The sequence below is a fragment of the Canis lupus genome, chromosome 8, assembly GCF_003254725.2.
Source record: "Canis lupus dingo isolate Sandy chromosome 8, ASM325472v2, whole genome shotgun sequence".
NCBI classification, from domain to species: Eukaryota; Metazoa; Chordata; class Mammalia; order Carnivora; family Canidae; genus Canis; species Canis lupus.
In genome coordinates this window covers 48,101,485-48,114,967 of record NC_064250.1, presented here as the reverse complement: position 1 = coordinate 48,114,967, position 13,483 = coordinate 48,101,485, and the positions used below count along the sequence as shown (strand labels likewise).

The 13,483-nt window shown below is 45.2% G+C and overlaps 1 protein-coding gene and 1 long non-coding RNA gene across 2 annotated transcripts; one reads left to right on the top strand and one right to left on the bottom strand.

Annotated features, from left to right (window-relative positions):
• Positions 1–1,416: 1,416 nt before the first annotated feature.
• Positions 1,417–10,266, top strand: PROX2 (prospero homeobox 2). Its single transcript, XM_025443484.3, is given in 4 exon segments — positions 1,417–2,928; positions 6,854–6,982; positions 8,258–8,452; positions 9,890–10,266. Coding segments are annotated over 4 exon segments (1,830 nt in total). The 5' UTR covers positions 1,417–1,608; the 3' UTR covers positions 10,076–10,266.
• Positions 5,897–9,926, bottom strand: LOC118355417 (uncharacterized). Its single transcript, XR_004817802.2, has 2 exons — positions 9,612–9,926; positions 5,897–8,672 (listed from the first exon to the last, which is right to left on the bottom strand). It is a non-coding gene; the product is annotated as an uncharacterized LOC118355417 (long non-coding RNA).
• Positions 10,267–13,483: the final 3,217 nt, after the last annotated feature.

Sequence of the window (13,483 nt, the reverse complement as noted above, 5' to 3'; positions counted from 1 at the left end):
TTTCTTTTTTTTTAAATATGTATTTATTCATTTTAGAGAGAGAGAGAAAGAGAGAGAGAGAGAGGATGGAGGGAGAGAAAATCTCAAGCAGAACTCCATACTGAGTGTAGAACTCGACTTGGAGCTCAATCTCACAACCCTTAGATCAGAATCTGAGCTAAAACCAAGAGGCAGACAATTAACTGACCGTGCCACCCAAGCACCCTGAAATCAATCTCTTATACGGTCTTTCTTTCTCCAGGGAGGCAGCTAAAAGTGTGGTTGTGTCAAAGGATTTGGAGTCGTAGTATCTTAGTAACTGGGGGCCGCTCTCAGCCTCACTGAGCCTCCGTTTTCCTCATCTGTAAAATGGGAGCATCACACTGATTCTCCAGCTTGGTGAGAGGTGCAAGGAGGTGGCATGTACAAATGTTTTGTAAACTCCAAGTGCCTTACACTTGCGATCTGAAGCCTCTTGGTTAAAGTATGGTGGTATTTTGTGGGGGAAAAAATAGCTTTAGGCAAGCTTTCCTGAAATAGCTTCCTCCTTCCCACACCCTCAGCCTAATTTCCAGTCCCTTTTTGCACTTTTCATTCATAGCAGGTATTACGACCTGAAAATAGATTTGTTCATTCTCTCTTCCCCCAGTAGACAGCCAGCTCCATGAAAGCAGGACTCAGCTGGTCTTGTTCACCACTGTCTCTCCAGGTGCTCAAAGGCCTGATGCCTCGGAGGTGCTTTTTTTTTTTTTTTTTTTGAGGTGTTTACTAAATAGTTATTGAATGTGAACAATGAATGTGTAATCAGATTCTTCCAGGAGCAGGACAGTGTAGTGGTCAAACAGCTGGTTCTCAAACTCTGGTTTGCTGTTTTCAAATGCAGGTTCCCGGCCCCAGTATGAAGGGATTCTGATTTTGCAGGACTGGTTGGGGCTACTGAATTTGTTATTTTTAACAAGTACCTGAGGTGGGGGGGCTGGTGAGGGCCGGGGTTGGGGGTGTGGATTCTGTGGTGGTAGATGCTAAGAAAGTTACTCTGAATCAGATAAACCTTGTTTTGTTTCCTTATCTCTTAAATGAGAATGACAACATTCTCAGGGAGTTGTTATGAGAATTATATTGGGTGATGGATGTAAAGCTCTTGGCATGATGCCAGTTGTGCAGTTAGCTACTGCTGTTACATTCATTATTATTATTCTATTGTCATGCCCTAGCTAGAGAATTTCTCCCTGAAGGATCTCTCTTAGGAATCTTCTTAAAGTAGGATCCCAACCAGCAAGCACAGCATCGCCTGGGAGCTGGTTAGAGATACAGAATCTCTGTCCCACCCCAGACCTGCTGAATCCAAATCTGCATTTTAAGAACATCTCTAGGTTATTTGTTTGCACAGCTCAAAGTCACATACGCTATTCTTTTCTTCCTGTCTCTTAGTTCTGCAGAGTCTGCTCAGGTTTGTAAGCCCTGGCACCACAGAGTTTGAATCCTTGACGGCTGCTTCTCATCCTTCTGAGTGCGGAGGAGGAACCCCTGGCTCACTCTGGGTACCCCTCCACCTGAGGACCTTAGGAGAAGGGATTCCCTCGCGGAGCTGCAACCAACCCTCTGAGCAGGTGCCCGTGGAGCCAGGGGATGGATCCAAACCCTGGCTTGCTTCCTCCTCTGTCCCGGGCTTGCTCCCACCTGGCACAGCCCTGTATGGAAGGCGAGAGAAGCCCAGTCCCCCGAGAGAAGGCCGGAGGCTCCCCCTTTGCCTGGAGCCCAGTCCCCAGCTCTAGCTTTGCCGACCCTGACTGGTTCTGGGATGAGAATATCCAGGCAAAGAGGGCCAGAGTGGAGACCATCGTCCAAGGCATGTGCCTCTCTCCCAACGCTCTGCTGCCAGACGGTGCTCGAGCCAGGGAGGCCGCATGTTGCCCAGAGAGGGCACGGGAGCGGAAGAGGAAGCAGAGCCTTCCCGTGCAGCAAGGCCCCCTGAAGCTAGGCCCTGCTGGGAACCATGACAGCAGGAAAGGGGGCCCTCGGGTGAGAGAACAGCTCCATCAGCTGAAGCAACAGCTAAGACATTTACAGAAGCACATCCTGCAGGCTGCTGAGCCCAGGGACGCGGCTCAGGGCCCAGGAGGCTCCGAGACGGACAAGGGCCCTCTGAGTGTGAAGCAGAGGAAGGGCTATGGATCTAGGCCCTGGGTGGTGGGCAGTGACCACTACCAGGGCTCCCGTGGGGACCTCTCCGGAGAGGAAAAACACAGGGCATCCGACGTGGAATACGAGTCTGAGGAGCCCAGGTTCCTTCCGTGTGGAGCACGGGCTTTGCTGGAGATTCTGAGGAAAGAGTTGACCGAGGCAGTGTCCCAAGCTGTGGACTCAGTATTACAAAAGGTACTGTTGGATCCCCCAGGCCACCTGACTCAGCTGGGCAGAAGCTTCCAGGGGCTTGTGCCAGAGGGGAGAAGTGAGCCCTCCCCTCCCGAGAGAGGTGCCTGTAAAGATCTCTTTCCTTTGGCCACCTTGCCCAGGAGGGCCCAGCCACTGACCGGGGTCCCACTGCGAAACTTATCCCTGGCCAAGTCCTTGGATCCTCCTAGGTACCCTGTCTCCCTGAGGATGATCTCCAGATCCTGTCAGGGTCCCCCAGCAAACTGCCCTTTGACCACACCTTCCCAAGTCCAGGAAAATCAGATTCTCCGCCAGCTACTGGGGTGTGGACCCAGCAGTCACTGGAGCAGCAGTCTGCCCCAGGACTCGTCTTTCCAAAGCCATCCCTCCTCAGAGTCCGCCCTGCGACCTTGGGGAGCAGCCAGACTGCGGCCATCGGTTCTGAGGCAGCAGCAGTACCCCTTGCCCTTCGCTTCCCCGCCTTTGGAAAGACTGGCCCTCCTTCCCTCAGTGAAGCTGGAACAGGGTGGCCTGCAGGCTGCCCCGGATGTGCTGTCTTTACCTTCAGTCCATGTATCCTTTACTAGTAACTGAAGTGCTTGGTGCCACAGCCCAGAGAAACGGGAAGTCTGGAAGATGAGCAGAGTCGGGGACAGATAACCCCATGGCATGACATGGCTTTGCTCTCCCGATGGCCTTAATGTTGCTTCCAGGCTCTCCTTCCCTGTGGTTTGTAGTTACTAGGTTCTGAGAAGGTGGTGGCCACATTCTGGGATTTGAGGCTGCTGGGGAGGCTCATTTACCTTCTTCAGTGACACACTGGATTCCACCACTACTGACTCTTTCCTTTGGGTCTGAAAGAGTTTTGTTTGCTTTTAAACTCAAATGGGCTTCCAAAATATGACAAATGCCCTATGGGAAGAAAACCCCCATAATTTGGTTGTCAGTGACCTGTACACCTAGGCAGAGAGGGTCCGAGGAAGGACCTCATCTGAATTATGGCTTCCCCAATCTCTTGGCTCCACAGTCAAAAAAACATGCATTGTCCAGGTAATTCACAGGGAAACTATGAAGGACAAGAAATTTCTGAGGAAGATGGAAAAGGGGATGCTTTCCTGAGGGACTGGACCCAAGAGGCAGCCGGAAGAGATAAGAGGCCTCTAGTTTAAGGAACAGCTTCTAAGTGGCAGCTGAGAGGATGACCAGAGGTTGGGGGCTAGGCCTCTGGAGTGAGAGGGTGCCCACGGGCCAGGTCTGTAGGGATCTGGATCTTATTGTAACCCATAGGCAGACTCCACTCTTCCAAATAGTGTTGCCCAGAGTAATCCTCCCTCAGGATATTAATAGTTGGTAAGTTAGGGAAAAAAAACAGCTTGGGTAACTACTAGATGATTTCTACTGGTTGTTTAAATACTGTTTATTTTATTTTATTTTTTTTTAATTTTTTTTTCTTTTTTTTTTTTAATTTTTTTTTTTCTTTCTTTTTTTTTTTTTTTTTTTTAAATACTGTTTATTTCGACCACTGGGTAGTTTGACTGCGGGACTTCTCAGAACCTTTAACATGCCGATGTTGTATGTGAAGCTCTAAGAGGAGGTCTGCAACCTCAAACTCACATGACCAAAGATCCTTTTCCAACAAGCATCCTGGTAGGGCTAAAGTTCCTGACCACATTAGTTTGGATGTTGTTTTTTAAGAGGGTGGAGCTCCACTGCTGGTTCTCACGGGAAGCCTAGACTTGGGTCTCCAGAGGTCAATGCGTCTGTGGAGCTGCATATCCAGGTGTGAACAGTCATGTCCTTCTCCTGGGAAGCTGTATTTAGGGGCAGAAAGATGGGGTGGGACCCGTGTGGGCTCTGGTGTCCTAAATGCCATGAGCGCCCTCTTCTGGTCATAGGTGTTGGAAACACCCTTAAAGCTCGGGCACTGCCGAGAGCTGTCCAGGCAGGCAGGCAGGCCACGAGCAACCATGAAACCAACACGGAGAACACCTCATAGGCCACTACTGCTTCTCGGGCAGTAGGAAATCTTGGAGGTGTAGAGACAGATTGTTAGGACATCGCCTTGTAAGACAAAGGCTACCTGTCTGGGCCTTTGGTAAGAGGCTGGTGGTTAAAGTTGGACCATGGTGGAAAAAACCTAAAGGATTCAGTCCCCAAAAGTTCTCTGCTATACTTCCCTTGGGAGGGGCATGCTGATATTTCTTGGGCACCTACCCAAGGTGCCTAGCCCTGCTCCGGAAAATAAGGACTGGAACTCCGAGAGCTTTGGGAGCCCATGCCCAGGGCCTGGCTGCCAGGAGTGATTTGAGGCCCCTGGGCAGCATCCTGGTTCCCAACTATTCCCTCATTCCTGTTGCCTACCCTCGGTTAGAGATGTGTTCCTGGCCCAGGGAAGCTACAGAGAGCAAGCTACTTTGAAGTGTAAAAGAACTATCACAAACTTCTGCAACAGGCAGAGCAGGAGTGACGAGACAGCCAGTAGGGGGCAGCATCTGCTGCGCACCTTCCCTGCGGCAGGCAGTGCCAGCCGTTCCCATGTGCGTCCACCGCCACTTAGCCACAATTCTGGAACTCAAGAGCTCTGAAAATCCCTGTCATTTCTTCCCTCTAAGGTTGCTGGAAACATTTTTGGTGCCAAAACCTGACCTGCACTGATTGGAGGCTCTTTATAGACTATTCACTTAGTGTAAATAGCCATCCACTTTGCTGTGGAAATAGGAATGTGTTGGTTTATGGACTGCTGCCACAGCCCCTGCTCTGGCCATTAACTAACATATGGCACATGCACCGTGTGACCATAATAAAATAACAAATTCTGAAATCTGAACCCCATTTGGCCCAGAGTTTCAGATAAGGGGCTTGGGCCTGTGTTACCTCTTCATCCTCAAGCATCCACCCTAGATCAGGTGTCTGAGAGGCAGGGACAGAGAAAAAAACTAATCTGCCTAAAGTCATGAGACAGACACGGAAGAGACAGGATTCAAACCCAGGATCTGACTGCCAAGCACAAGCTTTAACTACCATGCTTACGTTTTAGAAATGAGGCCCAGAGAAGGTGAGTGGCTTGCACAAAATTGGTGGCAAAATCAGTATCTGAAACTGGGTCTTTGGACTCCTAAGTCCAGCCTTCTTTCCCCAGCATTTGTGAACCTTCGAGAAGGATAAGTAGTAGGTCAAATGAGGCAAGGGCAGCATCCTGGGTGCCATGCCAGTGGTAACTGTGATCAGTTGGTTTGGTCTCCTTTGGCTAAACTGGTATGTCCTATGGGAAGTCTTAACTGTCCTAAAGGTATACTCTCTGACCTGAACTCCAAGCTTACTCTGTGTCACGCTTTGCACCCAGCCCCAGGACTCTCCCTGGGAATGCTATGTGTTATGTCGGAATCTTTATTTCCTTCCCACACTGGTGCAAGACAGTCACACCACAGCCCCCTGCTCTTGTTAGCAGACAAGTGATCTGTTCTCAGGGTGAGGTATGGGGTTGGAACATAATTTCCATATTTTGGTACAGATTAAGGTTGACCATCCAATCACTCACTCGTTCCTTCAGCCAACAATCATTTATTGAGCACCTACTACATTCCTAGCACTGGGCTAGGCGTGTGGAATACAAAGATGAAAAGATAAGATCCTTGCCCTCAAGGAGCTCACATTCTAAATGGGGACACAACAACGTGCGATAAAACTTCCAGGAAGGTCACTGCTACAACAGAGATTTGTACAAAAAGCCTCAACAGCCCAGGGTAAGGAAGGCCTGATTCAGCAAGGAAATATTTCACAGGGAAGGGGTGAGGGAGAGCTCTGCCAGCCATGCTGGGAGCACGCACAGCCAAGAAATTCAAGCTTCCTGAGCCAAAGCAAACTGGGATCTGGTACTCAGGCTGGTTAGGCATTTGTTGGCTTGAACACTGCAAAGGGAGCTGTGAGAGTAGAACAGGGACCAGTCAGCTCATCTCATTTTACAGACAGGGAAACTGAGGCAGAGAAGGGGAAGGAAATCTCTATGTGGGGTTTTGAGATCTGGCACAGACTTGCCATCTCTTCCCATTCTATTCTGAAAGCGCGCGCACGCACACACACACACACACACACACAAAGTACAACAAGCTGAGATCCTATGTGCCACAGAACTTTTACACATCAAAATGTTTTTTAAATTCTGCAAATCTACCGTACATATATGGTATTCAACATCTGGAAAAAGCTCTCTCTCTCTTTTTTTTTTTTTTTTTTTTTTAGTTTTTTTCAGTAAGCTCAAGCCCAGTGGGGGTCTTGAACTCAAGACCCCAGGATCAAGAATCATGTGCTCTACCGACTGAGCCAGCCAGGCACCCTAAGAAAAAGTGTATCTGATCAGACTTCATAGAGACAAAAAAAATGGAACTAATACACCATTCAACCAGAAAAAAATAAAATGAAATAAAATAGAAACCATAAGGAGCAGGACAATTCATTATTTGGATAAATTGATAAAAATTATCTGACAAACTGGTGTTAGTTTTCCTTGACGCTGAGATAAATCCAGGAGGGCCTAAATCCCGGTCACTTGAAGAAGGCCAAACTGATGTTTTTCTTCACACGCTACCCCAGCTCCAACCTCCTGAAGGCTTACTTCCCTGATGTCCAGGTAGAGTCATTTATCACCTCTGAAAGCCTCTGCAAAACTCCCAAGAGGCACTGGGTTCTGGCCAGTGGGAGGCAAGCACTTCAGGTCCCCTTCATGTTGCTGATGGCATCAGTAGGATTTCCAGTTCTGGGTTGAGACTCTGCATGAATAACTTTGGGCCACAAAGATTAGGTATCTGAATTTTAAACTTTTGAGCTGTAGATATTCCCAGAAACAAATGGGTAGAGGGGGGTGAGGGAAGGTGGCAGGGAGAGGGAAACATTAGTAAATGGCATCTCAGCCTAGTGTTTTGTCTCTACTGTGGAGACCATGAAAAAGAAAGAATATATAAAGGGTTGTACACTGTCTTGTTTCCTTTTTTTTTTTTTTTCCTCACTGTCTTGTTTCTATTCAAAGTGCTACCTTTCAAACCTGATTGAAGGCGCAGAGAGATCGAGTGTGACAGGAGAATCAACCTCTGGTGGTTGGAACCAGACCTTGCCTGTTCCTGAAAAGCTTCTGAGGGCCTCCTCTACCCTGGGTGTTGGGATTGGGCTGCTAATATTTTGTATCTACATCTTTGCATTTTTTTCAGATCTTTCCCTCATATTCAGTTGCTCAAGTGGCTCCTGCACCAAGCTCTAATTTCAATTCATTCTGCAACTGTATGGTTGCTACGAACTGCTCTCCAATCTACACCTTTATCCCTTCTTTTTGCACTTGACCTGACAGAAGGCTCTGGGGCTGCCATGCACAGCAGAAACATCTGGCTTTGACCCCAGGTCCTCCCAATGTTATACTAGACACCATGGAAAGCTTTTCATGGGTAAAAAAATTTAAAAAAATTTTTTTAAGTCATAAATCCAGTATATCAAAAACATTTTTTTCCTTCTTTTTTAAAATTAAAATTTAATTTGCCAACATATAGTATAACGAAAACAATATTTTCTAATAGCCATTGTAGCTAATTGAGATTTTTCTGTGTATAAGTGAATAGGCTAGGAAAACAGCTGTGGCTTCTTTTTAAAATAAAGCCCTTTTTGGAGTGCCTGGGTGGCTCAGTTAGTTAACCATCCAACTCTTGATTTCAGCTCAGGTCATGATCTCAGGGTTGTGAGATCAACCCCTGGGTTGGGGACTGCTCAAGATTCTCTCTGCCCCCCACCCCTTCCTCTCTAAAAAACGAAAGCCCTTTTTAATGGTGGTTGAAGCCCTCCTTATTAAGCCCTATGCTGAACTGGAAGCTGAGCACCTCATGGTAAACATCTGACCTGATGGAGCCTATTGTTTGTACAGTTCAACCGCTGCATAACCTCCCAGATGATCAAATGGTTCAGCAACTTCCGTGAGTTTTATTACATCCAAATGGAGAAATTTGCCCGGCAAGCGATTTCAGATGGTGTCACAAACCCCAAAACGCTGGTGGTACTCCGCAACTCAGAACTTTATCGAACTCTCAATATGCACTATAACAAGGGAAATGACTTTGAGGTAAGACCATATACTTGGGTCCCATGAGGTCTGATGATTGCCTTCCCTTTGTGATTGAGTTTTAGAAAAGATCCCCTTCTGTGTCTGTCCTTAAGTCAGTGAGAGCCAAGGCAGCTTGGGGCCAATGTCTGTATTGCCCACAAAGATAAGACTCAAGATCTTCTTTTAGGCAACAGTTGGATGTCACAAGATGAATATACAGCCAGTCTTCATTCTGAAACTAAAGCAGAAGTTGACCAGGTGTTGTGCCATTTTAGATTTAATACTCTGTACTGAAAAGTTCCATAGCTTGTTGACCTTTTCCCCCTTCTATCCAGGAGGCACACCACTAAATGATGGTAGCACCTAGACTTGGCCTCCACTTTCTTTACAATTTCTGTTCATTTCATCATTTGGTTCCTTTTTTCTCATTTGAACAGTTTTATTTGTGGGCCTTTCATGGCAAGTCACCTCAAATCCTTTCTTTCTGTAAATACTGAATAAACAGGACTCAAGCTTCTTGGTCCTTTGGGAATCTCTATGAAGGCACACTGGTGGCACCTTAGAGGTAAAGCATCAGTAAAGGGGGAGCACATGGCCTAAATGTCATCCGTGACAACTTCTAATCTAGGCACGCATTTCCTTGTGTGCAGCCGACAGCTCTGCTGGACTGTCATCCTGCTCTGTAGGTCACTGACTACATTCCCCTCTCCTTGCCCTTTTCACTAGATTCTGATACCTCCAAAAAGGGAAGAACTATTGGCATCTACTAGATGTTCAGTCATGATATGTTTGGAAACTTAAGCCTCCTTTCTGAGGCTTCTGGGGTCAGGGGGTGTGGAGGGGGAGCAGTGCTGCCTATGTTTCCACATGGGGTGGTCATTTGGCATGCAGTCCTGGCCAGCCCTGGGCCAGGCTGGATTTAGAGGACCTGTGGGACTCCCCCATCATTTATGGTGCCAGTCTGTGTGAGGTCCTGGAACATATTCTTGAGTCCCCTCAACCTCATACTTGGCTTTGGAAGCAGGAATGATTCCAAGTCTTTTGGATCCAACTCCAAAAGATATAACAGTTGTAAATTTGAGGGCATACCTTTCAACATTAGGCACTAAGGAAAAGAATAAAAACCTCCTTTGAACCACAAATATAATTTCAATCAGAGTCAGAGCTTCCCACTTACTAAAAACATCACCATTAGTAGAAGCAGCTTTTCCTACAAAGTAGAGTGCCCCTCATATGCTTTTTCCCAGGGCTGTCTCACAGGGACCATCATTTTAAGGTTTGTACATGATGAGAGAGCAGGGGAAATTCTTAGGGCTGCAGAAATCGAGGGCCAGGAGAGTAGAGATGCTCTTCTCAGCCCGTCACCCAAGGAACAGGCAGCATTGAGGTCTGCACAGCATTAGGGCTCCATAGCCTCATGTCTTTTCTTTCTTGTGGGTCTCTCTGGGAATGCAGGTACCAGATTGCTTCTTGGAAATTGCCAGTTTGACGTTACAGGAGTTCTTCAGGGCTGTCTCCGCGGGGAAAGACTCAGATCCTTCCTGGAAGAAACCCATTTATAAAATTATTTCGAAACTGGACAGTGACATCCCAGAGATATTCAAATCTTCCAACTATCCTCAGGAGCTGTTTCGGAACTAAGATCCCATAAAGTGAGGAGCAACTGGCCAGGGTTTCCTGGGTTTGTCTTAAATGGCAGTCAGTATAGCTGTAGGCATATAAAAAGGGCATAAGGAGAAACCCCCCACATAGGTACCATTACCATTTCTGGTACTTTATTTCCTTTTTCAGAATCATTACAGGCATAATCTTAACTATAAAATATATCAACCAAATGCAATGGTATGTTTGTAGCATATTATGAAAAGGGCACAACAGTTTGTAATCAGAACTTAAATCTTGACTCCACTGTTTTCCAGGTGTTGTGACCCTGAGAACTTTGCCAGGATCTCTGCATCTGTAAAACCAGGTTGGGAGGATTAAAAGATGTTCTGTCTTAAAGCCCTCTATGAAATGTTACTCACTACACAAATGTTAGTTTTCTGCCCCCCCCTTGGCTTTCAGATAAAATTATCTTTTGTGTTTTATTTTTACACATTTCTGGGTTTAGTTACCTATTTATGGAGGTCCACCTCTTTGCTAGACACTTTCAAATACATTATCTTTACACTTTTCACTCAGAAAAATAGATATCTTCATTTGAAAAATAACCAAACCCAAGTTGTAGAGCTGTGAAGTAACTTGCCAAGGTAATAAGGCTAGGGTATTTGGGTCAGTGGGGATGGCCAGGGGTATGGAGGTACCCAAGCCCTTCTGATGCCAGACTCTATGCAGGACTACCTCATGCTGCTTTTTTGTGATCTCAAACAGGCCACCATGCCCAGGAAGCATCCAGCACTGATGGGGCACTGTCATCTGACAAGCCCTGCCCGACACTCAGGAATGCTTCATCACCCAGGATTTTCACTGATCATTCCAGCATGCCCAATGCAAATTCTCAGCTAAACTTGAGTGTTGCTGTTCATTCACTCATCTGCTGTGAGTTTATCAATGAGAAAACCCAAGTAGGCTCTAGATGGCTAATGCAACTGATGCCCTGACCTCTTATGTACAGAAGAAACTGAACTTCAGACTTGGAAGCTGGAAGGGGCCTTAGGAGATCACCTGGCACACCTTGCTTAAGAGAGGAAGGAGGGAACTGAGGTCCAGACAGGAGACATGCACAGCCTGTGCACAGTCTCACAGACGACGAACGGCATAACTGGGAGAAATATAGCAGCAGATGCAGAAACAGAAATTCTCCCACTCCATAAGGAAATTACAGAAATTCATGAAATCAACATTTTTTTCACCTATTGGCCCAACACAAATTGTGACTCACTCTGAGCATAGAGGCAAGACATGCGCAAAGCTGAGTAACTAACTGCATTTGTCTTTTACACTAGTCAGAGCCAAGTCTCTATAAGCACTGCAAAGGTGTGCAGGCTGGATTGGGGGGGCCACACAGAGCTCAGGGCCAGTCATTCTTTTTTTTTTTTTTAATTTTATTTTATTTAGGGCCAGTCATTCTGATGAAAGGATGTCTGTGACTTCATTAGCCTACTTCTCCATCCACACAAAACACGTTTCTATATTCAACTACTCCACTTCCTTGACTTTTTGGGTGAGCTGGATAAGAGGAGATAAAATCCCTGAAGATGTATCAATATAAAAAGATATGCAAAATGTCTTCCTTTTGAATATTCTCTTACTTCAAACAGCTGAGAGGAAAACCAAAGCAGATGTATTCAACCCAAACCAATCTTTTCAGGTTGCTTTAAGATTATTTCTAAATATCCTTTAATACATCGGGCTCCACTTAGATGATCTTTGCCATATTTTCTCCCACAATGTTCCCTTCAAAAATGAAGCAATCTGCCAAATCTAAGTTTTAAAAGTAGGCAAGCACGGAGTATCCTGAGCAAGGGAAGTTATCTGTGGTTGGAGATGGCAGAAAAACCCACTATCCAGAGTGGTATTACATAGTCCTTGAAGACATTCATGGGAAACAATTCCAAGTTCACATGATTGTCTGATACGGAGCAGCCATTTTCTGTCCCAGACCTGAAATTCATTAGCGTGTGTTTGAAAGATGAAGCCAAGTCACCTCCAGGGCAGTGAACCTTGTCCCAGGGACCAATTAGATGAAATGTACAAGCTCAAATTGAAAACATTTGTGTACCCTGGTCCTTCCAGGAAGTGTTCTCCAACCACTGACCTAAACACAGAAGAATGTATAAATATACATGCTCTGCCAATAGAAGAATTCTCATCTTTTATATTTTTGTTTCTACCAAGTATATCTTCTTTCTCTGTTGGGAACACACTTTGAGCTGGTTATTAAGTTCTTTTAGCTGTCATAACATTGCCAGAGGGCTGGCCATTCTTTCCATTAAGGTATTTATGGGCACTATTCTGTTCCAAATCAGGCATTTTCAAAGTCTGGTCAAACACTGCATAATTGTCTAATCCTTCAATGGTAGAGAGTAGGACCTGGACCCTGGTTAATGATGATGGCGCTATCTATTAGGGAGTTAATGCCCAATTAAAAGCAGGCAGTTAGTTGGCATTGCATGCAGGAAAAGGTTCACTAGAAACCCTATTTCAAACATGGCTTCACATAGTACACATAGCTCCAAACCAGGTTTGCACACCTCCTGGGGAGATGGATGATGCCTGAACTGTTTCCTTCCCATCAAGGAAGGGCTAAGCCTACAGGGCAGAGGGAACAAAGCTCTCTAATAAGGTTCTGCACCTCAACCCCATCACTTTTGGGAGGTTCACGGGTCCACTTTAAAAAATAGCCTGTCTTCGTTTTTAGTAACAAAATACAGAATACAGAAAAAAAATAATTTAAGACAAGACTTCTACAGCATAACTTTACATGTACCTTTAGAAAATATTTCTTTTAAAAATCCTTTTAAAATATTTCTTTTAAAAATCCTTTTAAAATTACCTTAAATTATGGTAACCAGTTTCCTGGATGAAATCCTATATATTCTAGATTTTCAAAATCTTTGACTCTAGCTCTTTTTCTTTATAGTTTTGACTCTGTAAAGTAGATCAAAAGTTTCATTATATGTGCATTCAAAACAAAATAGAAAATTTAAAAACCTTTTGATGTTTGGAGTTTTTATACAAACTCCATTAGGCATTTGCATAGATTCACATAATGCAAGATAATTTTCTCAAGACTGAGAAAAAAAAAACCAATAATGAAAGAGTGATGGGTATGACATCACTAAAGAACATGTTGGCTAAAATAAGTTACAGTTCTGTCAGGCTGATGATTAAAATATGCACATTTGAATTTGAGAAGTGCTCTACAATTCTTAACAATTGCTTCAGGGCTTGATACTTTGGAAGAGAACATAAACTTGTGAAAATATAGCAAATATAATACTTGTTATGAAAGTATAAAAATATTCTTGGTCAGATTTAAGTATATATAACACACAATGTAAAGAATGAGCTCTGATGACCTATTTGAGTATTGATAATACACGCTGT